The 25,859-nt window shown below is 40.2% G+C and overlaps 3 protein-coding genes across 6 annotated transcripts in view; 1 reads left to right on the top strand and 2 right to left on the bottom strand.

Annotated features, from left to right (window-relative positions):
* Positions 1 to 1,559: 1,559 nt before the first annotated feature.
* Positions 1,560 to 3,489, bottom strand: hexim1 (HEXIM P-TEFb complex subunit 1). The gene is made up of 2 exons (XM_056254166.1): positions 3,323 to 3,489; positions 1,560 to 3,102 (listed from the first exon to the last, which is right to left on the bottom strand). The coding sequence occupies exon 2, from the start codon at positions 3,084 to 3,086 to the stop codon at positions 2,115 to 2,117; it is 972 nt and encodes a 323-aa protein (XP_056110141.1). The 5' UTR covers positions 3,087 to 3,102; positions 3,323 to 3,489; the 3' UTR covers positions 1,560 to 2,114.
* A 1,648-nt stretch (positions 3,490 to 5,137) lies between these two features.
* acbd4 (acyl-CoA binding domain containing 4) lies at positions 5,138 to 11,581 on the bottom strand. Of its 3 annotated transcripts, none has more exons than XM_056253964.1 (11): positions 11,363 to 11,581; positions 10,971 to 11,117; positions 10,633 to 10,753; positions 10,424 to 10,508; positions 10,128 to 10,248; positions 9,907 to 10,035; positions 9,507 to 9,595; positions 9,208 to 9,424; positions 7,608 to 7,795; positions 5,924 to 5,977; positions 5,138 to 5,776 (listed from the first exon to the last, which is right to left on the bottom strand). In XM_056253964.1, the coding sequence occupies exons 2-11, from the start codon at positions 11,056 to 11,058 to the stop codon at positions 5,651 to 5,653; spliced, it is 1,218 nt and encodes a 405-aa protein (XP_056109939.1). In that variant the 5' UTR covers positions 11,059 to 11,117; positions 11,363 to 11,581; the 3' UTR covers positions 5,138 to 5,650. The 3 variants fall into 3 exon arrangements, with proteins under 3 accessions (XP_056109939.1, XP_056109851.1, XP_056110014.1); XM_056253876.1 differs by having other exon boundaries at positions 7,581 to 7,795; positions 11,363 to 11,580; XM_056254039.1 differs by lacking the exon at positions 10,971 to 11,117 and having other exon boundaries at positions 7,581 to 7,795.
* Positions 11,582 to 12,723: 1,142 nt separating this feature from the next.
* Positions 12,724 to 25,859, top strand: part of plcd3b (phospholipase C, delta 3b) — a 104,804-nt gene continuing 91,668 nt past the window's right edge. Inside the window, exons 1-7 of one of the 2 annotated variants that reach the window (XM_056253574.1) lie at positions 12,724 to 12,803; positions 13,963 to 14,130; positions 15,764 to 15,992; positions 21,472 to 21,601; positions 21,850 to 22,075; positions 22,190 to 22,391; positions 22,575 to 22,716. In XM_056253574.1, coding sequence (XP_056109549.1) covers positions 12,734 to 12,803; positions 13,963 to 14,130; positions 15,764 to 15,992; positions 21,472 to 21,601; positions 21,850 to 22,075; positions 22,190 to 22,391; positions 22,575 to 22,716 — 1,167 coding nt within the window. In that variant the 5' untranslated portion in view covers positions 12,724 to 12,733. Of the gene's footprint in view, positions 12,804 to 13,962; positions 14,131 to 15,763; positions 15,993 to 21,471; positions 21,602 to 21,849; positions 22,076 to 22,189; positions 22,392 to 22,574; positions 22,717 to 25,859 lie in introns of those variants that run through there. The other variant, XM_056253647.1, reaches the window with a different exon arrangement.

The following is a 25,859-nucleotide window of genomic DNA, read 5'->3' as shown; positions in this document are numbered from 1 at the left end:
TAACAGTTTTCCAATGCAATAAAAGCTGCATTGACAGAACTGCAGATTGATGTCAAAACAAGATATATTAGCGATTATCCTTGAATAACCAACTCACTGTACTCTTTTCTCTACTTCCTATTTTTGGTATGTTTTGCTCCATGATGGCTTTATTACACCTGTGCAGTTAATCTTTTGTGACCAGGAAGTGTGTCAACTTAATATCCCCATAAGATCTAATCCTGAGTTAATGTATACTGTGAACATCATGTTTGTTTTTACTTCCCTGTGCATGTACATACAAGTATATGGGTGAATGTGTGGACCAACGTTTGCAACAAATGTACCAAGTTAACCTGTGTACAAATGATAAATATAATATTATTTGTTTTTAATTGTTTCCTATTGTGCAAGTCAGTATACTGGTTTGCCTCTGTGCTGTTATATAAAGAATATCTTGTTTCTCTGTGGGGTACATGTTGTACATTAATGAGTTTAAAAAAAGGTAAAACATACCGTTCAAAAGTTTGGGGTCAGTAGGTTTTTTTTTTTTTTTTGTGGAAAAAAATTAATGCTTTTATTCAGCAAGGAAGCATAATATTAATCAAAAGAGACAAGGGCATTTAATTTAGAATGTTCTAAAAGGTTTGTATTTCAAATAAATGCTGTTCTTTTTAACTTTCTATTTATCAAAGAATCCTACATTTTTTTAGGTTTTCCCAAAAATAAGCAGCACAACCGTTTTCAACACAGATACTAAGAAATGTTTCTTGAGCAGCAAATCAGCATGTTAGAATGATTTCTTAAGGATCATGTGACTGCAGAAAATTCAGCTTTGCCATTGCAGAAATAAATTACATTTTAAAACATTACTACAATTTAAATAACCAATTTACATTTTATATATGGTTTTTGCTGTATTTTTCTTCAAACAATTGAAGCCAGCATAAGAGACTTATTTCAAAAACATTGAATCTTACCGACCCTAAACATTTGAAATGTATTGTACAGAATTTGTTTCTAAACGCGGGTAGGTTCTGTGAAAATTTCACAAAAGATATTTGAGAAAATACCAGATCACATCTTCTGACCAAAGAATTTCCATGACTCTGCAGTTAATGATTACTGAATTTTAGTTAAAAATAAATAAAAAATGTCACAAAACCAATGAAATATTTTAGAGCTAAACGAGTAAATGTTCTAGAAAAAGGGATCTAAGTCATTGGGACCCAACTGCATTTGACCATGAGATTCAGCTGAAAGATTAAGAAAATATGAACAAACTAATTTCCTTTTCAAGCAAATATTTTGTCCCTCTTTTTTTATCTCCTAAAAAAGAAATCTGCTTTTTCATGCTCTTTGGCAATGTTTTTTTTTTTTTGGTTGCTTGTTGAAATTTAAATATATATATATACATACATATATATATATATATATATATATATATAGAGTATCCTTTTTCAACAACATTATTATTGGTTTGTCCACATAAAGGGGAGTGAAGGGAATTCTCAGAAATGTATATGAATTTTTATAATCTAAAGACTGACAGAAAATATAACAGAAACAAAGAAATAAAATTAGAACTAAAACGTGAAATAATTTAATCGACAATATATTTGGGCAAAACACCATTAACGGTTTTCCACTGTTTACAACATACTGTCTTGTCATGCATTAACACTCTGAATCATATGCGAGATTAAATATGAATCTGAAACGCTGCATGTTTACGCTGTTTCTGAATTGGATGTTGCGCTTTCAAACATCCAATAATTATGGTAAACTAACAAAACACCCGAAATTAGCCGAGATGTGATTGTGACGTCATGGCAAAAAAAAATAAGAGTAGTCGGTTTCTGGCCTTTTTTTTCCTTTTCTTTTTTTTTAACATCTTTTACATAACATGAAAATCATTGCAAGCTATTCTTTAAGTCAATTTAATCGTACAAACGACTAACATACATTACTGACCAAATATGTGGGTCCGCACGAAAGATTTTAATACAATTTTGTGTCAGAAAAACATTACTTTCAGATGGCATAGGCTGAGAGGGTATTAGCTACCATAGAGATGTTGTTTACACCAATACAATGAAACGATTTGACTTGTAAAACGGAAATGAAACATCGATTCAGCTCGACTGAGACAGGTTGAGTCCTGGCCCTTTACTTTTGGGGGTTTTGAGTAATAACTCGTTCTCGGCTCTCAGTCTCTCCACCTCAATCTCCAGCTCCCGCACGCGCTGAGCGCCAGTGCCGTCAGCTGGGGACTCGGGATTTCTCCGGACGTGGCGAAGCCAGTTGTTCTCCTCCTCTAACCGCGACATGCACTTCTCCAGCTCCAGGTATTCCCTAACCAGTTCTTGTTTGGACATATTTTGGAGAGTCTCGACGTGGTACCTCTCATAGGTCTCAGAGAAGTCTCTCTGCAAAAACTCCCCGCCTGCGTGCCCGGGTCTGCCCATTCCGTCGCTCCCTTCGCCGCCGCCGGCCCCTTCCTCCTCGTCTTCCTCTTCGGCCTCGAAATTCTCATCCTCACTGGCCGTGTCATCGGAGCGGATCACCCCGGTTTTTCGGCCGACCAGCTCCGTGTTGAGGTCAGGTTCTTCTCGGTCGTGTTCCTCCATCAGGAACTGGGTGGTGTTGTATGGGGCGACGGGGAGACCTTTGGCGAACATTTCGGCACGCACCCGCGACGCCCGCGCAGTCTCGCGTTCATCCAACTCTTTCTTTTCCTCCCAGGTTAATTTGAAGTAAGGCTTCCAGCGGCGCTTTTTTTTGGAGGGTCGCCGTCTGTGTTTCTTCTTGCCCTGGCGGCCATCTGACAGCCCCTCTGTGTTTAGACTCGTGCAATCAGAGTCTCTCTTATTACTTGTTTTGTTCACAGGAAACCCGTCGTCACTTGCTGCGTCGCCAGCCTTGGGCTCCGGATCGCTCCTATCCCGGCCGCGGCAAATAGGATGTACATCTCCAGACACCAGACCCGGACAGATCTCCAGTTGATTTCTTTGCACTTGTTTCGGGGGGACGACACTTGTCAAACCATCTCTCTGCCGCCCTCTGCTGTCATCCTCCGGTACAGTTTCTTCTTTAATAAGCTCCATAACTGTACACTCCCACCTGAAGGAGATACAAGTTTGTGATCAGTGAGATGAGGGAAACCCTCCTTTATTAAACTGAGAAATGGAATTGAAATCAACTTCTTAAACACTGCCATTGAAAACAACCCACCAAAACACTGGGGGCAAAAGGGAATGTTTACTCAAAAAGTGAACGATTTTTAACATACATAATAAACAGCATTAACAAACTCGCATAAGTAAAATTTGAGCTACCTTACCGTTCAACTCAAATCTCGTATTTGAGTTATTATGCTACCTAAGACTGTTAATGTTAACTCTTTTCGTTCCCTCTGCCTCTACTATTGACTTGGTTTCTCGATGGGTACGAGAACATTTCCCTCCAATGCAAACTCCAATTCGCTTCTGCTACGGGGAACTGTGGGGCTTGTGAATTTATTACCTCCCTCACGTAAAAGCGCATGCGGCCAGTCCTCCAGTTTTTTTCCTGCTTTGTGGGACTTGAAGTCCCGCTAGGCATTGACACATACATTATCTCTGCCCCAAAAACTTCATTACCCACAATTCAACAACTGTTTTCGGTCCTGAGCAGGTTACGCCCACTCGCAATTTTCATTGGATAAAAAGTTTTTTGTGCACTCGCTGAACCATAGAAGCATTCTGATTGGTGGAATTTGTTGTCAATCAAAAAGAAAGCTGTCCCGGCCACTCTAGTGGACTCTACCAAGCGTGCCCGAAGCGGGTAGAAACATCCGCCTCATTCTAACACACATTAAACTTTCACCGATTTACAAAGACATTATACTACAAAGTGTGTTGATGCCATTTTGTATGTATAAAGCACACAATGATAGTGTATTCCATCGCGTTTGTTTATTTTGCATCTCTACCTTGACAATTAAACCCACACCCTGCACCCTTATGAGGATTGATCACCCCTCACGCATAAAGTAGTTCTTTTAACAGCATACTCACAATTTAATGTGAAGAGTAACGACGACTGTGTCCATGGTAATGAAGAACTTGCAATTTATAATGACTAAAGTTAATTTTCCCTTGTTCAAGTGAAATGTCACATCACAACACAAAATATAAAACGTCCTGGCGTTGTTACGTGTATTGATCTCTAACTATGAAGCGATTGTTTAGCAATCTGTTCGATAGCCAGCTAGCTGGGTAATGGAGTCTAGATTAACATGAATAAGTTAGCACAAGCAAATTGGTAAAAACAAAATAAGTAAAGACTAAAACCTGTCGACTTAACGTAGTTCGAAACAAAATCATTTGACATGCATTTCATATATAGATACTTAAATACTTGGAATTCCCTGCCTCTGCCAGAAATAATAACATGGATTTAGCTACAAGCTAGCTGGCAAAGCTTACTAGTATATTAAAGAGCTGATTAGATGTACAACTTAGCGCTATTACCTAAGTAGTTTTAGAAGACACCACTGCATTGTCTCTTAACATATGGAAATGCGTAGGTTTAACAAATGAAACCCCATTGTTGGCTCGCTTGCTCACAAATTAATTCGTGCTAGGGAAGTTAGCATGCTGTCAGGCTTATGTAAAAACAAAACAAATCAAAACATTTCGATATCATTTTTACGTTAAAAAAACCGTTTCAGTCAAAAGAGAGTAAAAGCACAACAACAAACACCGGTAGTGCTAAGAAATGGCCGTCATATTTTACACCGAAGGCATTTGTTTTAAGAACGCAAACCACAGAACGAATGGAAGAATCCCGATATTTGCTTTAATTGCACAGAGACAATGGGGCTGTAAGTGAATTTGACCTAGATGACTGCATCTAACATAAAACGATGTTAGTTCATGAAGAACTTAATTTATTTTGAATCTACTCACCTAGATATTACTAAATGCATCTAGTAGCCTACACATTAAAACTCAACTGAGTTGCAGCTACACAAAAGATAACAACCCAGCAAATATAGGTTCTGTCGAAATTTATGTTTAATTGAAATGAAAAAATGGACTATCATTATATTATACACAATGCAACTGTTTTTTGCATTTATTTGTATCCTCTCATTGTAAAACACATATAAATCTGGTTTATGGTCAGAAGATATTGTATTGCTGGTCCTTTTATCATCAGAGTGACGGCTTCTGAATCTGTGCATGTTATGTTCCCCACGCAAAGGCCAATGTCTGCATTCTGCAAGTATGATCAGCAGGTCTATACTCCTTTGTGGTGCAGAAGGCATTTACATTTTCAACCATTAACAACGACATGCTAATTAACATGACTTATTTTCAAAATACCAGAGAACGGATATCATACATTATTGACAAAGTCTCTGCACACAGCTACATTTAACCAGCATTACATAGAACACTTAATGAACATTTGATTAACACAATCAGCTCCTGGACTCCAGAACTGCACTCATCTTGTTCATACAAGATTAAATGATCACATTTCAGAGATATGAGGTTAGAACATTTCTTGCCTTCACCTGACGCTAACAAACAAGTTATAATTGAATCATTGAACACCAGGTCACAATTATGATCATTCTTTAGCTTGACTGTTACTTTAATTTCTACTCAGTACAGTAAATTTATATGCACGCATGAATCTTTCTCTTCTTCCGTCTCAACAAAAACATTAAGCCCTTAGTCACAAAAGGCCACACCAACAACAGCAGCAATGTGCGTCCAGAGAAGTCAAATGGCCACCATTTCTCCTGTCAGCAAAACAGAAAGTAAAATATTAAAGAATTTTCTTTTCCACGTGTATTTGATCAAAATAAATAGTGTATGATAGAGAAGCAGTGACAAGCAGCAATTCCTTCTTGAAACTGATGCTCAACAAGTCTGTCAGAAAGTTTTACCTCAGCCTCTGCAGCTGTGCATTGTAAATGGGATCTCCATTGTGAATTTTGAGCCTTAAAATAAATATACAGATGCAGATAAAATAAAAACAAAGATACATGTCAAATCATGGAGTTAATTTTTATTCACTCATCAAAAAAAAAAAAGCTAAAAAACTAAAAGATTAATGTAGAAAATACTTTTCAGAACAAATTAAAAAATGTATCATGCCATTTAAAGTAGCACAACATACACTCACCGGCCACTTTATTAGGTACACCTGTCCAACTGCTCGTTAACACTTAATTTCTAAGCAGCCAATCACATGGCGGCAACTCAGTGCATTTAGGCATGTAGACATGGTCAAGACAATCTCCTGCAGTTCAAACCAAGCATCAGTATGGGGGAAGAAAGGTGATTTGAGTGACTTTGAACGTGGCATGATTGTTGGTGCCAGAAGGGCTGGTCTGAGTATTTCAGAAACTGCTAATCTACTGGGATTTTCACACACAACCATCTCTAGGGTTTACAGAGAATGGTCCGAAAAAGAAAAAACATCCAGTGAGCGGCAGTTCTGTGGGCGGAAATGCCTTGTTGATGCCAGAGGTCAGAGGAGAATGGCCAGACTGGTTCGAGCTGATAGAAGGGCAACAGTGACTGAAATAACCACTCGTTACAACCGAGGTATGCAGCAAAGCATTTGTGAAGCCACAACACGCACAACCTTGAGGCGGATGGGCTACAACAGCAGAAGACTCCACCGGGTACCACTCATCTCCACTACAAATAGGAAAAAGAGGCTACAATTTGCAAGAGCTCACCAAAATTGAACAGTTGAAGACTGGAAAAATGTTGCCTGGTCTGATGAGTCTCGATTTCTGTTGAGACATTCAGATGTTAGAGTCAGAATTTGGCGTAAACAGAATGAGAACATGGAACCATCATGCCTTGTTACCACTGTGCAGGCTGGTGGTGGTGGTGTAATGGTGTGGGGGATGTTTTCCTGGCACACTTTAGGCCCCTTAGTGCCAATTGGGCATCGTTTAAATGCCACGGCCTACCTGAGCATTGTTTCTGACCATGTCCATCCCTTTATGGCCACCATGTACTCATCCTCTGATGGCTACTTCCACCATGTCACAAAGCTCTAATCATTTCAAATTGGTTTCTTGAACATGACAATGAGTTCACTGTACTAAAATGGCCTCCACAGTCACCAGATCTCAACCCAATAGAGCATCTTTGGAATGTGGTGGAACGGGAGATTCGCATCATGGATGTGCAGCCGACAAATCTGCGGCAACTGTGTGATGCCATCATGTCAATATGGACCAAACTCCCTGAGGAATGCTTCCAGCACCTTGTTGAATCTATGCCACGAAGAATTGAGGCAGTTCTGAAGGCAAAAGGGGGTCCAACCTGTTACTAGCATGGGGTACCTAATAAAGTGGCCGGTGAGTGTATATGACAGCAGTTATGATTAATACTTCTGGTGATCAACATTTTTATATTATATAAAATATTTTTTATATTTTTAAATTCTATACAAAAAAATGTATATTCAAATTCATATTAACTAAATTAAATCATGCAGCATCCTGTCTCTATTCTTTATACAGCTCAATTTTGACAAATAGCATGCACTTTTTTGGTTCTTATTTTATTCAGCTTTCTTACATTTGCAGTTGCAAGACCTTCAACTACCTCTAGTCGCTCCATGACACTCTGCATGGCCTCTCTGAGTTGCTGTAAGGCAAGAATGATCTGCTGCTGCGCCTGGCCGTCCTGTAGCCCGTTAGGCCCACCTTTAGAATCGTCTCTGCCCCCTTGCCCTGAACCAGCCCCTGAGGAGAGCCGCTCCGGCCATCTGGCATTGCGGTGAGACATATAACCTGGAACAAAAACATATGCATACATACATAATGTTTTTTTTGTTTTGTTTTTTTGTCTTCAACATGCTTTCAATATTGGGGACAACATCCAAACTTTCATCTGCACTTGGAGTTAATGTGGTAAAGATAATTTGAGTGAATTCTGCTTCAGACCTGAAGACAATTTTATTTCTTGAGCACTAAATCAGCATATTATAATGATTTCTGAAGGATCATGTAACACTGAAGACTGGAGTTAAAGGAGAACTCCGGCGCAAAATGAACCTTTGGTCTAATTACACATTGTTACCTAGTCAACCGTTATCTGAGATTTGTTTTCATGATTATCGAATGTAAATAGTTTTATCTCTAAAAACAGTTTAGCCTATAAAGCTAGTATAACGCTAGTATATTGGGCATAGATCAATGACAAATAAAAATCGCTTGTTAATACCACTAACAAGGCTCAAAATAGCCCCACACTAACACGGTAGCATAATGAGGGTCCCTACCTTCAAACCGAAGCATTGAGAACTTTGTCAGTGTCCAGACAGTTTAATAAGAAGATATTTTAAACATACAGTCAACTTCGCGTATACAGGCAGAAGCCATCTTTGAAAAAGAGTCTCTACCAGTCGATCTACGAACGCCGATCCAAGTGCGCTGGTGAGATGTGAACGAGCTATAAGTTGTGATAAGGTGAGCGCGAACAGCAGGCTTGGATCGGCGTTCGTAGATCGACTGGTAGAGACTCTTTTTCAAAGATGGCTTCTGTCTGTATACGCGAAGTTGACTGTATGTATTAAATATCTTCTTATTAAACTGTCTGGACACTGACAAAGTTCTCAATGCTTCGGTTTGAAGGTAGGGACCCTCATTATGCTACCGTGCTAGTGTGGGGCTATTTTGAGCCTTGTTAGTGGTATTAACAAGCGATTTTTATTTGTCATTACTCGATGCCCAATATACTAGCGTTATACTAGCTTTATAGGCTAAACTGTTTTTAGAGATAAAACTATTTACATTCGATAATCATGAAAACAAATCTCAGATAACGGTTGACTAGGTAACAATGTGTAATTAGACCAAAGGTTCATTTTGCGCCGGAGTTCTCCTTTAAGGCTTCTGAAAATACAGCTTTGTAAACAGGAATAAATTACATTTAAACATTTTCAATTGTAATAATATTTCACAGCATTACTGTTTTACTGTATTTTAATCAAATAAATGGAGCCTTGGTGCATTTAATTTTTTTCTTTTACAAATCTTACTGACCAAACTTTTGAACAGTAGTGTTAGTGTGGGGATCTGGTGTTTGGATATTTTAAACACAATTTTATCAAATTTAACCGAAATATTAGTGACCTGAGGAACCCAGAGACGACTGGGGTTGTGGTTTATAATGTGGAATTAAAAATCCAGATTAAGCTCACCAGAAGGATCCCTCCTGTCCTGCTGCATTTCCTGTCTTTCTGTGGTCCTCCTCCTCATGGGACGACCATGCCTATCTTCTGCCCCCTCACCACCATGTCCAGCACCCATCTGAGTCACCTGAGAGAGGGGGCTGTAATGATGCTCCTGGATTCCAGAGGTCTCAGTCTGTGCATCCCCATTCTGGAAACTGGAATTACCACCTGGCATTGCAGCAAGCTGTAATGGCATAAAAAGTGTACAAAACGTAGGACAAGCATACATCACATACATTTTAATTCAATTTAATCAAATTTCAGACCCTTATAGTGTCCAGCTGTTCCAATGAGTCACAAAAGACTTCACTCTCTGAGTCACTAGTCGGCCCCTGACCCCGAGACAGAAGTGGCTCTACACATACAGCGATGAAAGAGAAGAAATACAGCACACACACAATCTTAGCATCATTTATTACATATCCAACTGTCAATGTTTGAAAAGCAACTGTGGTCAGACATGTCTGGATAGTGATCAAGACTGGTGCATTTCAGCCATAGTTGGCTCCAAAATCGTATTGGAGTAAAAAAGTAAAAAGTAAAATTGCAAATATTTGTTTGTACAAGCCTAAAACCCAAGTTTTTCCATTGTGAAAAAGATTGTTTTGGTGGACTCCAAAATTTTCTGGATAGACATCCAACATTTATAGATAACCATCCCACTACCTGTGCTCTCAGGTTGAAGTTCATTGTCAAGGACTGTCTCTGTGTCCTCCTGTTGAAGAGCCGGCTCTTGAGTTGCCTTCTCCACATCATGTTCAGCCAAACCATCAATTGTTTCCTTGGTATTTACATCTTTTGAAATGAACACCGAAATCATAGGTTTATCACACAGAACTCATAGTATTTTACAAAAACGATAATAATAATAATTCACAGTTTCACACCTGATCTGAGAGATAAAACTGCCTCTGGAGGTCTAGGCATATCATGAATGACATGGTAGAGAGGTTCAAAATAGTGGAAAAAGGATGCAGTCTTCTCATTGATTTGCATGGTGTTTATTACCTGTTAGTGATATAAAAAAAAAAAATTTTATATGGAAACAAATTGTTTGCTTGGCCGCTCTGAACACAAATTTGCTTGTTATCTACAGCGACATGATTTAGAGAACATTTTCCAATACTTTCTTTTCCCTAAAGTTGCTTTATGGATTTATGAGGTTTCAATGAAGTTCTCACACCTCTTGTGCAACTTTCTTCATTTCATCCACATAAGCAGCCATGGCACTCTCTCGACTCATGTCTCTCAGCTGATTCCAAGCATCCCTGACACAAGACCAGGAAAACATTACGTTAAAGTTTTTAAACAGTCCTTTAAATGGCTCTCATCACATGTACTTTAGTTAGGCACATTATGGAACTTGATGTTCAAAATTGGTTAAAACTTTACCATTTGTAACGGCCTATAGGGTCCCAGAATCCAGGGCGTGGCGCTGTACATGGGCCACTGACCGCCTGTTTGTACAGGCCATAAAACCGCAGCATCACTTCATAAGAGGGTCTGTAGGAACCTGTACAAGTGCAATTTAAATTCACCACAGGTGTCACGTCCTGCTACAAATTATGTGAATCAGTGTGATGTGGACTCATCTTTATAACTTACAGAAATGTTTGCAATTACAAGCAGTGCGAGTTTTACATCTTCTACAATATGATGATGTCATGTTGAATGACATCATCACTGTTATGTACATTCATGTAATTTTTGTCAATGGTGAGCAAAGCTACCATTTTTGGGCAGGGTTTGAATGACGTCGACAGCCGCCTGAAAGCGCCTTTGACAGTCCTCGGTCTCGGACATTGCAAGAGCTGGCATATCATGCGGTCTCTATCTTTCCCACACTTCTGCTGCCGCATGCGCATTAACTGGACAACCTGTAAATTATATTGGTGACAAATGTGTCATTCTGCCATTCTTAACAATGATCAGATATCAAGTTTCGGAATAAATTGTGCTCTCGGATTACTTGGACGACACTTTAGAAAGGTTATGAAATTAAAAGCCCCTAATTTAACTAATATAATTATTTTTAGTCGTCCAGATTACTTAGATTTTCTGCCCTTTATGATTTAAGGTTATTAGCCAGGAGGTCAAGCTGAGTTAGCTAGGTTCAACTCACCTGCCCTGTGCTCCTGCTGCCATAACACCCGAACATATAACTGTAATAAAACAATATTAACCACCGGTCACGTTGGAAACAGAGTTTATAAAAGCGGTACACGCTTTCCTTGCACAATCAGTTCGAGGATTGTATGCTACTGTTCTCTAATAAATGGATCGTTCAACTTTTGGAATTTCGACCAGGAGTTCACTTCCTGGTTCTATCACGTGATGGAGTATTCACAGTGATGATTGGTCTCTGTCCCAAAACGAGAGCCAATGTCAGCAAGAGATGTCCGCGGATTTACCATGCTACAGGAGCCTTGCTAAATTCGCAAAAAAGAAAAAGAAAAAAGAGAAAGAGATAGAAAACAATGTATTTGACAAAAATCCGATTAAAAATTAACGTGTGAAATCAAGATATTTATTGAATGTGTTTGACAATTAATTACATGTTAATTTGAACTAAATGTAAGAATGTTTATAGCAAACAGAAAAAAATGTATTGTGAGAAAATTATTTTTAAGTGTTTACATTTCAACATCTTTCAATTGCGTTTCTCACTAGGTTTAGCATGCACAACGTATTTTCTATAAAATTGTTTGGATTTAAATAAAAAGATCTAATGTACACACCAATCATCACTTTAATAGGTGGTAAAAGAAGAAGAAGAAGAAGAAGAAGAAGAAGAAGAAGAAGAAGAAGAAAACACTACAAACGTTAAACTTGATTCGTACCTTAGGCTTGAAATAGCTATTCAGCTTTGATTGATTCAGTTGGTTGTTTTTAAATGTGACATCGCTAGAGGGAGACATTTTATTAATCCGGACCTCAGGATCGTCTTCTCAAAGTCATGTAGTCCAGCCATCAAACCCGTTTGCTGTATATTTTCGGTGGGTTTGATTTTTGCGTTTTAGTTTGAAGATACAGTCGCTGTATTTTTCCATTGTTGTGTCTAATCTCATTTGAAAGAGCTGCTGCGATTATAAATCGTCATTCATTAAGATAACGTTAATTTACCCTACATTTGTTACCGTTTTAGAGCATAGATTGGACAATAGCATCTTTATCGGACACCTAAATATGTGCTTTTAAGGGGTAACAGTTTTTGTCTTTATATTTATGTAGCAGCTAGGTTAGAATTTGTCTATCGTAGACTTAGACTAAAATAACAACCGGAGTCCGGAGCCAATGAAATGTAATGTCTTATAGCTACGGCACAGCAGCTTTTTAACATGAGCTCATCAGACAGGGGCAGTGTCTACACTGTTTAGTTAGAGCTGTATCATTACTGAACACTAACTAGACACCCATTCGTGTATTTATCCACACCATAAACCCTCTAGCTTAAGACGCAAGGTCCTCTAACTATACGGTCCTATACTGCGTCATGTTGAGAAAGGAGAAGAATGGAGCCGGGACGTCCCAACTTAAACCAGACGATCCCCTGAAAAAATTGGGTAAGTCATTACATTATTAGGCTATTATTATTATTATTTATGTTTAATTTATGTATAGCCTATTTGTATACATTTCATTTTACTTCATATCTGTCGCAGTTTATCTCCCAGTCAGATGCCCGTGAAAGTTATAGAATAGAATAGCCTTTATTGTCATTGCACTGTCGAGGTACAACGAAATTTTTGTGTGCTCACAGAGCCGCCCCTTGCACCAGACATAACAAAAATAAAATAAACAACAACAACAGCAACACGAAACAAAATACATTTGGACAAAAGACAAAAGGGCTAAACGAGCAATGTTCTCTCATTAAAATAATATAATATATGCAATACGTACACGCATTTACACACCTACTCATACACACATATATATAAAATCTAAGAGGTTAAAAATGTTAAAAGTGACTATAGTTGTAGTAGTGCAATTAAGAAGGTGGGCTGATTGTCTGTTGTTCAGAGTTGAATGTAGTGAAAGGAGAATATGGAGGTAGGGGCTTATGTGTGTGAGTGTCCATGGGTGTTGGCCATTCGTATGGCCCAGGGGAAAAAGCTGTTTGTCAGCCTGCTGGTGTGCGATTTGGTTGACCTGTAGCGTCTCCCCGAGGGCAACAGATCAAACAGGGGGTGAGCAGGGTGCGAAGGGTCTCTTGTGATGGCCTTGGTTCTCCTGAGGCAGCAGGATGTAGAAATGTTTTCCAGGCTGGGCAAAGGACCCATTTTTGTTATATTTTATATTTGTTACTAGCAGATAGCTATAACAAACCTGCGCGTTCTCTTTCAGAACCATCACTGGCCGGTGGAAAAAAACAAAACAGAGTTGGCCTACATAAAAGCTTTTTATTTAAAATGAAGATAAGTTAAAGACCCACTCGTCATGTTATAAAATGTCCGGAATAAATAGCTTAAATATTGTGAATAATGCAATGAAATTTCAATAACCAGTGAACGAGCCAGAGAAAGAGAACAAACGGCAGTTTTTCTTTTTCTTTTTGAAATATAACCTATACTATTCAAGAAAATAAACATTCTTTTTGCCTTCACTCACATTAGGTGTTATTAATGTTCCACACAGTTTTGTTTTGAACAGTTTTGTTTCATAGGAACCTAAGACTTATTTGTGTGCCACAATCATCAGTCTTATAATGAACTCCTGCAGGGGTCCAGGATGATGACGATGTGAAGACAATGTTGCAGGGCTCCTCAATGATGAAGGTGCGTTCTCCACGCTGGAAGAGGAAGCGAATGCTAAAGCTGTTGAACGATGGAGTCACCGTCTGGTGTGAATCCAACAAGTCCACCAACAAAGCCAAAACTCAGCAGTCCTGTGAGTTGTCATGCTCAGAATATAGTGTTTATATGTATTGGATTAGAATATTATTTTTTTCATAGTGTGAAAATGTTCAAAATAAGATTTTCATGAAGAAGCAAGTGTGTATAAATGATGTTCTGTATTCTGTGCTGTGGAAATGTATGTGCCCCTCCCGGTAAATACACCTCCTAATTATGGCTGCCCAAACAGGCAGGATCCAGGTCTACTGGCCACAGCACTGACAGTCATTACAGGGCTGGCCTATTTGTAGTTCAGACGGGGGGTTTCTAAGCTTCACTACACTCTAATTACAGTCTGTGACTATGTGGGAAGAGTGCAGCCCTTCACTTTATGGTTTGCTCCATATAGTACATGAATTATTATCATTGCCCTGGCAACTATGCACATGTCTTAAATTAGAATTATGGTCTATAATTGGTTTTAGTTGGAAAGATCATGTTTTGTGTGATGTGGCTGAGACGTGTGCACCCACTAACGCTGTGGTGTGTGTGTGTGTGTGTGCCTGTAGGAATGGGGAAAAAAAAGGTTATTTCAATTGTTTCTTCTAGACAACATTTGCTTAAATAATTCCACATACACATATTTACTTCTCAGAAAATGGTTCTTAATCAAATTTTAATTATTTGTTTTGGCACCACAACGTATAGATAAAAAGAGATGATTTACCAAGATCTTTCTGTCTGCACCCAGTAATAATAAAGATCTGAAAATCTCTGTTAAAGGAACACTCCGACTTTTTGGGACTTTAGCCTATTCACCTTATCCCCCAGAGTTAGATAAGTCCATACATACCTTTTTCATCTCCGTGCGTGCTATAAGTCTGTTTGACGCACCCACCGCTAGCCTAGCTTAGCACAAAGACTTATTTGGATTAGTATGCTAGCTGCAACCATTTACATCCAGTCTTTGTGCTAAGCTAGGCTAGCGGTGGGTGCGTCAAACAGACTTATAGCACGCACGGAGATGAAAAAGGTATGTATGGACTTATCTAACTCTGGGGGATAAGGTGAATAGGCTAAAGTCCCAAAAAGTCGGAGTGTTCCTTTAACACAGGCTGTGTAAGGTGTGCTCTTTATAAATTAGTATGAAAATGAATTTTATGCATACACTCTCGGAAAAAAGGTACACAAGCTGTCACTGGGGTGGTACCTTTTCAAAATGTACACTTTTGTATCTTTTAGGTACCAGTACACTAGGTACTAGTACCTTAAGGTACCAATGTACACTCTTTAGGTACAAAGGTGTACCCCAGTGACAGCTTTTGTACCTTTTTTTTCTGAGAGTGTAACATTTAGGTTTAGTCTCTCAAATTAATTTCTATTAAAAGTGATTTAAACAGTTGACAGGACACAAATATGGAGACTTTTTTGGAGCAAAAAGTCAATACTCTGTTTTAGGCCACTGCTGTCTACCCTCTGCACACTTTTAAAACATTTTCTAAATTTATAAGATGTTTTTGCATTTGGTCTACTGACTATTGACTCTACACAGGAAAAGCAAAGATGTGTGCTTAATCATTGTTTGTTTTCTTATTGTTGTGCCCCTGTCAATATTAGCAGTATTATTTTAAATGTTTGGTTAAACTACGTCGGTTATGTCAAATTAAAAATACCACCTTTCCTCTCAGTCTCTGTCATGGAAGTGGAGTGCGTTTGGGAGGGCTGTAAGTCTGAGACATTGAGAAACCTGGCAACCTCGCTTCCAGAAGATCAGTGTCTCACCATTTTGTTCAAAGGAGGGAGGAAGAGCTTGGATCTCCAGTGTGACACAAAAGAGGAAGCCCAGCACTGGGTCAGTGGCATTCGAACCCTCCAGGGCAGAGTCAACAACATGACCCAGAAAGAGAAACTCGACAAATATCCTTCAGCAGATAATCAGATTCAGTTGTACTCTACAGTCCCAGCTCATTAATCCAGGTCATAATCAAATGACAAGTAAAAAGACCTTACTGTTATTCATTACTGATTAAGTTACTCTACTCTTTTGCATCAGGGTAATGAACTACAGTTGTTGGTGTGTCTAGCATTTCTTTCCTTCAGTGGGGAACAAGTGACTGCAAATTTATTTGAGAACAAGTTTAAATTTAAATTCCTCAATTTGATGCAGAATTCCAATTAAAAATGTAATCAGGTAGAATTAAAATGAATATAAATGCAAATAATTAATTTGTGGGGCACGAAATGGGTTTGGGCTGGGAGGGTCTGTTCACAGATTATGCATGTGTGTTCCTGGTTGTCGATCATTCAGTGTATGGAACATAAATGAAAAATGCCTTGTGACAAGAACTACATGTTATGAAAATTAGCAGTGATGAAGGAGCGTTAAAATAAGTGTGCTTGGGCTTGAAAATGAGAGGCGCAACAGAATTAAAAAGAACACATGGACTCCAGATGCATTTTTAAACGATTCTTATAACTTGACACAATGTTTAAAAAGTGTCACGAGACAATGAAGTGCCATGCTAGTTTTGAGTTTTGTTTGCCAGCTGCCGTAAAAACCAAAGTAGACTTTATTTATGCGCTAGTGTAACGAACTGCTCCGAGACACGAAGGTTGAGAATCCAAATGCAGTTTTTAAATGGGAAAATCCAAGATCATAAACCATATACAAGCGGCAACCTCCCTGTCTCTCTCTTGAAACCAACACGGAAGTGAATTAAACTGCGTTTCATCGACTGGCCCCTTGAGGGTGGCAGCAAAAGTGAGTCAAATCTGTATCTCCCGCATGTTAAAATGCCCAACTTTACAGCAGAAAAAAATATGTTTACAGCCTGGTGGCAAAAAGTGGTTTTGGTCTATATAGCTAATTTTGCCCTTCATGACGACTGTGAGGGTGGTGAATTTTTTTACAACTCATCCGTTTAAATTATATTAAGCCTTAAAGTTCTGCATAATTAAGGGCGTGGCCACTTGAGTGACAGGTCGGTGGAGTGCTGCTGCTGTCACTGCTAGCCGTTTGTCTGCTGTCTGTTAGCGTCACCCTCAGCTAATTCCAGCAGCTGCTGTACTTGCCATCTCTGCCGTGTTTGTGCTTTTTTCGGGATTATTTCATACAATTAAATACACGCATTATACCTTCGCCCACGCCGTTGGATTCCGTCGTTGTCGAGTATGGAGAGAACAACCAGCGCTGTATTTCCAGTTGTTTTCCTCGCATGCACTAATGGATGTCTGACAATTCCATTGCTTTTTGGAGTTTAGATTAAAAAACGTCTATAGATATAGAGACCGGTACTGTTGCGGTACTGTTGCTCTCACGGAACAGATATGCTTATTTAACTTTTTAGTGTTAAATAAAAAGTATCGTCAGATGAAATCCTGCAAGTGACAGTGCTTTCTCTCCGTCCATGCAATAGATGCACACCCTTGAATGAGCGCGGTGTTGCTAATAAACTGGATGTAATTTAAGTTATGTTGCTTTTATATAAAAATAAATATAATGAACAAGACACCCAAAGTACTTGTTATTTTATTCCATTCCAAATACGTGTTTATCAATCATTTTTTCTTTAATACAGACATATGTGTTTTTTTTTTATTGTTTTTTTTTAAATAAAAATTACATTGCATAACCCATAGAGATTGCACTGTCAGAGAGTTTTGGAATATTCACACATAACGTATACACATAAAACACGATATCAGAGTTTTAAAATCAAACATTTTAAAAGAGAACAATACATCACGGTTGTTTAAACAATCAGCATTAAGCTGTGTCGTCAGTAAGTCGTTTCCCATCGTGCTTTTGATCAGCGCAGTCGGTGGACCCGCAACTGCGCGCGACTGCAGAATCCGACACGTGCGCCTTGCGGTTGCGAGAGTTTTTTGACATACGTCAGCATGACATCAGAGCAAGGCAGACTGCACTCGGACACATTTCTAACCGGCATGCATCTCGCGGTGATCACCGGTGATCGGTTCTGCGCAGATGTTGCTCATCTCAAACAAGCCTATTGTGAAAACCAGATTATAGGGCGAGTTAAACAAGGTAATGAGACACAGGTGGATGGAATCAGGGATGATGAGTCCAGGCAGACAGTTATGGGAAATGTACTTTATGAGGGAATGACAATAGTCTGATGTGGAGTGCCCTCTGGTGGCTCTCAAGGGCACTCCAACTGGTGACCGTTACATAGCCCCCCCTCAAAGGAGCGGCTTTCAGACGCTCCTAAAAACGCTCCTAAAATTGTCCAGGAGGGAGGTGGAGCGGAGGCGGACCCTGGGGCGGGATGGAGGGCCAGGCCCGTGGAGCGGAAGAGGGCCTGGAGACTGAGGTGGAGCAGGCTGAGCAGGCGTCCAGGGCGAAGCATGCTGAGCAGGCGTCCAGGGCGGAGCAGGCGCGACGTTTCAGCGGGGCGGATCCGACGATTCAGGGGGCCAGGGCGGATCCGACGACACAGGCGTGGCGGCGGCCATCTTGTCCGAAGACAGGAGTGGAGGTGGCCATCTTGTCCGAGGACTCTGGAACGGCGGCGGCCATCTTGGCCAAGGATTCACAGGCTGGAGCCAATGTGAGTACTGCCCACACACTCAAAATTGCCGTGGCGACTATGATGAGTGCTGTCTTTTCCAGAACTGACTCAGGCTCGGCATGCATGACGAGAAGAATCTCTGGTGTAGAAACCTCAGGACGGGAAGGTACTGGAACCACAGGACTAGCGACCATTATGGCCGGAGATGCTGGTGACCGTGGTGGGCCAAGCTCCGTGGGCACTGGATCTTGGTGTGTGGTGCCCCTCCACAAAAAACTTTTAGGGGACATGTCCTCCTCAACCTCACCAACCGTGAAAGAGGAACCACACAAAAGCAGGGCATAATCCATAAAATTCAATGAGGGACCCTTGAGGACCATAACAGATAAGCTTAGTATGGTAATAATCATTGAGTCCGTCACAAAAGAAGTCACATAGTCAGTTTAGGGATCAGTGTTTGGTGTAGGCAATCAGTACTGTGATTGACATGACCTATAAAATCTTAAGAATCGGCTGCAGGGCGGAGTTTCCGCTGAACTGGTTTGGGAAAAATCAGGCCAATGAGAATGTTCTGTATTTGGACATGGGCGTGGCTTCTGACATCACACTTGGATGTGGGCCAGGTTGGATGTCCACCGCAGGCTGCAGCGAGATGCTTCTCTCTCAATCGCAAAATCCTTTCAGTGCAATGAAACTACCTGTAAAGTTGCGATTTTTTTAGGCTGATGGCTAGGAACTATACTCTCAATCCTGCGTAATAATCAAGAAACTTTACTGCCGTACCATGAGTGCAGCAGGCGTAATGATATGACGCAGCGCCTGAAAATAGCCCCCAGCTCTATTGACGGAAGGTAGCCTATTTTCAGGCGCTGCGTCATATCATTACGCCTGCTGCACTCATGGTACGGCAGTAAAGTTTCTTGATTATTACGCAGGATTGAGAGTATAGTTCCTAGCCATCAGCCTAAAAAAATCGCAACTTTACATTTTCCGTCGGTCTTAGTGCACGATGTAACTACAGAAGAGTCAAGTTTTAAATAGGAAAAATATCAAAACACTTTGGTGATTTTTGTTTGAGAAATGCTAATGGTCTTGTCCACTTCAATGATGTATGCTAAGCTATGCTAAAAGTGGTACCGCCAGAACCGGAGATCGGCTGAATGGATTCAAAAACGGTAAAACTCAACAGTTTAACTCTGGGGGAGTTGTAAAATGAGCCTATTTCCAAAAAAAGTGGAGTATCCCTTTAATTAATAATAATAATAATTAATCATCCCATTTATATAGCGCTTTTCTGGACACTCAAAGCGCTTCACATAGAAGGGGGAATCTCCTCAACCACCACCAATGTGAGCATCCACCTGGATGATGCAACGGCAGCCATATTGCGGCAGAACGCCCACCACACACCAGCTTACTGGTGGAGAGGAGACAGAGTGTTGAAGCCAATTGGTATATATATATATATATATATGGGGATGATTAGGAGGCCATGATGGACAGAGGCCACTGGGCAAATTTGGCCAGGATGCCGGGGTTACACCCCTACTCTTTCGAAAGACATCCTGGGATTTTTTGTGACCACAGAGAGTCAGCTTTAAGCTTTGTATCAGTAGAAAACCAGTAGTATTTTCGAATTACCGTGCTCCCCCCCCCCCTCCCTCCCCCTGATATGAGATAAAAAAAAAAAATTTTAGTCTGGAAAAAATCGTCATTTTGCGTCATCAGAGGATTTTTTGTGCCAGAGGCTAAAGACTACAGCCAGTGTTCCGCATGTTTTCACCACGCCCATATGGGGCGGGATCTCACTCACAGAATGTAAAGATAGTGTCAGCCATCTTTCTGTAGAAGCTAAGCTAACAGGCTCTTGCCTCTTGGTCTGTGTAGAAAGTTTGTATAGTAGGCTAATCACGATGGCGGAAGGTAGTTTTGAAGTTGAAATGGCAGAAGGGGATTTCGAAGATCTGTTGCGAGAATCTGATGCTCGCGGCTACCTGTACGAGCCGCAATACAGCGATAAACAGTTGCGGGAGATGGAGGAACAAGAGGTGGCCGGAGCGAGACCTGAGCCCGGCCAGACTCGAGCTGGGGCGGACTGGCGGTGTCAGTGCTCTCGCTGTGCGCCTATGGAAACAGATATAGAGTCCTATTGCTGTCGCGAATCTCAGCGATGCCATTTTCTTCTGGATGAGATCGCTGAATCCGCAGAGCTTTGAGTGTAAAAGTGTTAATATTAATTATTTTTTAATTAAAAGTTATAACTCACATTGGTTGTGGTTCTTTTTCTAAACCTTTAGTGTTACTAGAGTATGGATTAGCCTAGATAATGTATTGGCTTAGAGAAATAGTGATTTCAATTGGAGGAAAACAGTTCATATGCAGAGCTACTACTCTGTTGCAATGGTCCTGCCTTGCATCATATTTTTAATGTGAAAGTCTAAGTTGTGTTATATACATTAGGCTAGTACATCCCGGTACAATGCAATTTAGCACCATTTCGATGGAAATTTAACAAATAACTCACGATGTATCAAAGCAAGCCTAGTTGTATCCATTTTTCGGATTCTGCCGCCTGTAACCGGTAGGCGTGGTTTGGGAGTGGCCTCGTAAGGGCAGCAAAGCAAGTGCATTCTGGGAGTTGTTGTCTTTCAGCCACATGAGTAAAAAATACATTTTCTGCCTTTTCTCAGTCTAGAATGCTTCAATTTCAAAAAATAATTTCACATTTCTACTATATAAATGACCAATATTAAATACACATTCAGAGAGTATCTGAGGTGCTCCCTCCCAGTGGTGAAGTATCCCTTTAATGCATTAAACTGATAACCCAATTTTAACCGGTTAATACCCTTGACCACTCTCACTTGGATCTATGGCTACCTGAAACAAGCTGATATGAACAAAGATGGCAAGATGTCATACAAGGAGGTCCAGATCCTTTTCAAGATGATCAACATAGACCTGAATGACGAATATGCTGCCAACCTCTTTAAGGTCAGCCTTATTGCTCAGCAGCACTTGACCTGCTTTGAAATGCTTCAATTGGAAATACTTTATTTACAGAACAAATAAAGTTCTGTAAAAGCAACACAGACAATAATGAACACTAAAGACGAAATGGATTTTAAGAACATGAAATGTATTTCATGTTCTTAAAATCCTTTTTCTTTTTTTTTAGAGTGGAAAAATGAAAATAAATAAATTTGCTTGATATGTGTATAAATATATAATTTGTGTATCAGAAGTGTGATAAATCAGAAGACGGACGGCTTGAACATGAGGAAATTGAGCTGTTTTGCCGTGAGTTGCTACGTCGGCCTGAGCTGGATGCAGTGTTTCAGCAGTACTCCGCCAATGGTTGTGTCTTGTCCACCGTGGATTTGCGAGAATTCCTGAAAGACCAGGGCGAGGACCACACACTTGTGCATGCTCAGAGCCTTATTCTCAACTATGAACTCAATGAATGGGGTATTTGTACACTTAATTTACAGTAATAATCAGTATTATTTTATTGCAATTTGCACTTTTTTCCAGGCATGTGATACTGAGCGTAGATATGCATCTTTGTTCTGTCTTTTGCAGCCCAGAAGAACCAGTTTATGACGCCCAATGGTTTCACCATGTACATGCTGTCTAAGGAGAATGATGTGTACAACCCAGAGCACAGCAGAGTCTACCAGGACATGAACCATCCACTCAGTCACTACTTTATCTCCTCCTCACACAACACCTACCTCACTAAAGATCAACTCATCAGCGAGAGCAGCGTTCACGCTTATATCAGGTAAAATGCTCAAATATATATAAAAAGACAGCACTGGCGCTTTTAGCAGATAACGTGTTCACATTTACATGCATACTGGACGAGATGACCTTTTCAGTGAAATCTTTCACACAAACATATTTCACACATATGCTTTTTCTTGAACAAATATTGTAAAATTGTTTATGTTTGTTTGTGGCACAGAGCTCTAAGACAAGGCTGTCGCTGTGTGGAGCTGGACTGCTGGGATGGGGAAAAGGAGCCAGTTATTTACCATGGGCACACCCTCACATCCAAAGTGCCATTTAGCGAGGTGGTGAAGGTCATTGCTGAATACGCTTTCAGGGTGAGCACAGGAAGTGGCTCTTCATCTTCATCTCACTGGGTGATGCATTTATTTTGGGAAATAATGCAAACGGTTGTTTTTACCTTAACCCTCTGGGGTCTGAGGTGTTTTCTGGGCCCTGGAGGTGTTCTGACATGCTCTGACATTTATGCTTTTTTCTGATACTTTACTTTTGTGACATTTTCATGGCTAGAGTCTGATTACACTGTATTCAGCACAAACTCTGCTACAGTAATATGTCAGCAGCATGTATGTAAAAGTTTTTAGTTTTGAGATAATGACGTTTTTTAGTGAGATAATGATGTTTTTTTTGTGTGTGAATAAACTAAAAAACATTGTCACTGAAATAAGGTCATGGATCCCATACTAATTATTTCTTCACAAGACTTTTGAAAATTGTATCACATAGCCTAGAATATTTGCTTCAAAACTATGTGAAAATCATCTTGACTACTCATTCAGATAAGACAATGGGCCCTATTTTAACGATCTGAAACGCAAGTATCAAGCGCGAAGCACAAGTAACTTTGTGAGCGGGTCTTGGGCGCTGTTGCTATTTTACCGGCGGGATAAATGACTCTTGCGCCCGACGCAAGTTTAAAAGGGGTTGGTCTGAAATAGCTTCATTATTCATAGATGTGGTTTGGGCGTAACGTGAAATAAACCAATCAGAGCGTCATCCAACATACCCTTTAAGAGCAGGTGCGCATGTTGCATGGCGGATTGTTATTATTATGGCGGATTTACCAGGCGCGCGCCAGGAGCGGTTCACGGCCGAGGAGACCGACGTTCTTGTCAGGGCAGTGAAAGACAGAGAAGTGACGTTGTATGGGGATGGGAGATTTTTTTTCTCCTGGTTCTTGACGGACAAACTAATTTGTCAGATGTCCTTATATACATGTGTCTTGCCACTATTGGGCAAACAGGTCTGATCCGTCATTACTAAAAATCTGGGTAAATGTGTAAGCTAGATTTAAGCCTAATTTTTTTTACATCTTCATGGACACCACAATGATTTCCCTCATGTGTTAATATTTTTCCTTGTTATAATGTATGATTTGCACAAATAAAAACTGCTGCATCTGTGTTGATGAGAGAATCAAAGTGTATGCACGTTGTGCACCCGCTACATTATGGCCAAGCATGCGCGCTTAAAATAGCATTATGAACAACGCGCAACGCGCCACTGACTTTAGACTAGTTTTTTTTCTGGTCAGTGGCGGAATTGTTTTCTGGAACTCCAAAATAGCTCTAGGGAATGTTTGCGCCGAAACATGCCTCCTTTTTGTGCCGACCCGCCCAGGGAGCGCAAGTTCATTTCCTAGTTTACCGACGTGCGTCTGTGGAGGGAAAAGCCCGCTTTGCGCGGGTGCAAAATAGGAATGATACATGCGTCAGTGTACAAAGTTATTTGCGCCGGGTGCAAGATAGGGCCCAATATATTGATTTAAAATTTGTAAGAAAATTTTTGTAAGAAAATTTTGTAAGTTATAGGTCATTTTCTGTCGCGTTTCAGAATGAACTTCTCATTGAGAGAGACGGGAGAACGCGCATCATGTTTATTTTCTTTATTTTACGAAAAACACAACATTTTGTTTTTATTATGAGTGTACACAAATAAAAGAAGACAGTTTAACAGTTTTGAATGATGTGCAACACTTATATGTAAGATCAAGAGTATTTTGAGTTTGTTTTGCACTGATAAGAAAAAAAAGCGAGCAGATTGCCGACCCCAGAGGGTTAAAGGACACCTATTATGTTACTTTTAACAAGATGTAAAATAAGTCTCTGATGTCCCCAGAGTGTGTATGTGAAGTTTTAGCTCAAAATACACCACAGATAATTTTTTATAACATGTTAAAATTGCCACTTTTTTGGGGTGAGCAAAAACGCGTCGTTTTTGTGTGTTTCCCTTTAAATGCAAATGAGCTGCTGATCCCAGCCCCCTTTCAAGAAGAGGGCAGAGCTTCAAGAACTCATGCTCTGGTGGAAACAAAAGAGGACAATCTCACACAATAAAATTTCAGAAATAGAAAGCCTGTTGTAGCGGACCCCATCCGAATGATAGCCAAAACTTTACTAATCAGTTTTATGAAGTTTATTGTACATCACACAAAAGATGAAGCGTCCATTTTCACTCCAGAAAATCACAGTAAGAGCTGAATAAAACACAGTACAAGAAGTGCGCATTAAAGTCTCTCTCTCCCTTGTATTATCATCAACATACACCAGCGAATTACATAAAACCACTCATTACAACAATAATAACAGTAAACAAATATGTGGTGGTGGTGGTTGGGTGGGGTGGGGGGGGGGGGGGGGGGTGTTAAAGTGCGCACACTGCCTTTCATTACTGCCGTGACCAGTATTGGTCGGGAGACTGTAAAGTCTGGAGTGAAAGGATTTGCGCAGACACAAGCATCTTTTGCTGCGATTTTTGTGTGAGCTTATCAGTGAACACCCCAGACCACTCTGTGAGTTTCACGTCTTTGTAAACTAAAGTTTAATGCGTTTTAGGTAGGATTGTTCCAGTGCACCTATGCAACCATTGTGGAGGTGAGGATTTCAACCACAGAAACCGGAAATTCTCAGGCCAGCAGCATGTATCCAAATTTCAATCTTAATTGTTCTATTTCATCAGAAACGATCTTAAAACAGGGCTTTAAGTGTAAAATACCGAACTTGTCCTTTAATGTGTTGTGACAGATCGCTGTAGAGCCTCAGTTAAAGCTGCTCTTGAACTGATCATCTCTTCCTTCTAGTTAATTTATAGAATCAAATAAACATGATTGAACATCAGAAGGATTGTTGTTTCAACCGTGGAAAGATGTCAGTACACATCGCTTTTCAAGTTCAAATCCACCGACGTTAATCTACTAACTCTCCTGACTGCTTTGTCGGACAAAAATGGGCAGATGGCGGATTATGATTGGTCAGATTGCCTGTCAATCAAACTCCCTGCGAAGGGTAAATTGAATAATTGGTGAGTGGAATTTGCATGCCGAGACCCTCCCCCATACATACGGGTATATAAGATGACGGCACTCATCACCCATTCAGCCGGGTGAAACCATACCGTGGAAGAATACACATATGGGATTACCAGAGGGGAGTCTCAACATATGGGGCATCTAGCCCAGTAC

Source organism: Rhinichthys klamathensis, unplaced genomic scaffold (genome assembly GCF_029890125.1).
Source record: "Rhinichthys klamathensis goyatoka isolate OS25496 unplaced genomic scaffold, OSU_Roscu_1.1 h1tg000001l_1, whole genome shotgun sequence".
Taxonomy (NCBI): Eukaryota; Metazoa; Chordata; class Actinopteri; order Cypriniformes; family Leuciscidae; genus Rhinichthys; species Rhinichthys klamathensis.
Note: the sequence above shows the minus strand (reverse complement) of the source record. Positions and strands in the feature narration are given on the sequence as shown.

What these genes read in the sequence shown, in the direction of transcription:
- hexim1 (XM_056254166.1), bottom strand. Translation starts at nt 3,086, where the DNA reads ATGGAGCTTATTAAAGAAGAAACTGTACCGGAGGATGACAGCAGAGGG.
- acbd4 (XM_056253876.1), bottom strand. Translation starts at nt 11,058, where the DNA reads ATGCCAGCTCTTGCAATGTCCGAGACCGAGGACTGTCAAAGGCGCTTT. An exon ending in ACTTCAACCTGAGAGCACAG is followed by an intron (nt 9,596 to 9,906) that starts GTAGTGGGATGG and finishes CTGTATGTGTAG; the next exon opens with AGCCACTTCTGTCTCGGGGT. An exon ending in AAGGTCTTGCAACTGCAAAT is followed by an intron (nt 5,978 to 7,580) that starts GTAAGAAAGCTG and finishes ATTTATTTTAAG; the next exon opens with GCTCAAAATTCACAATGGAG.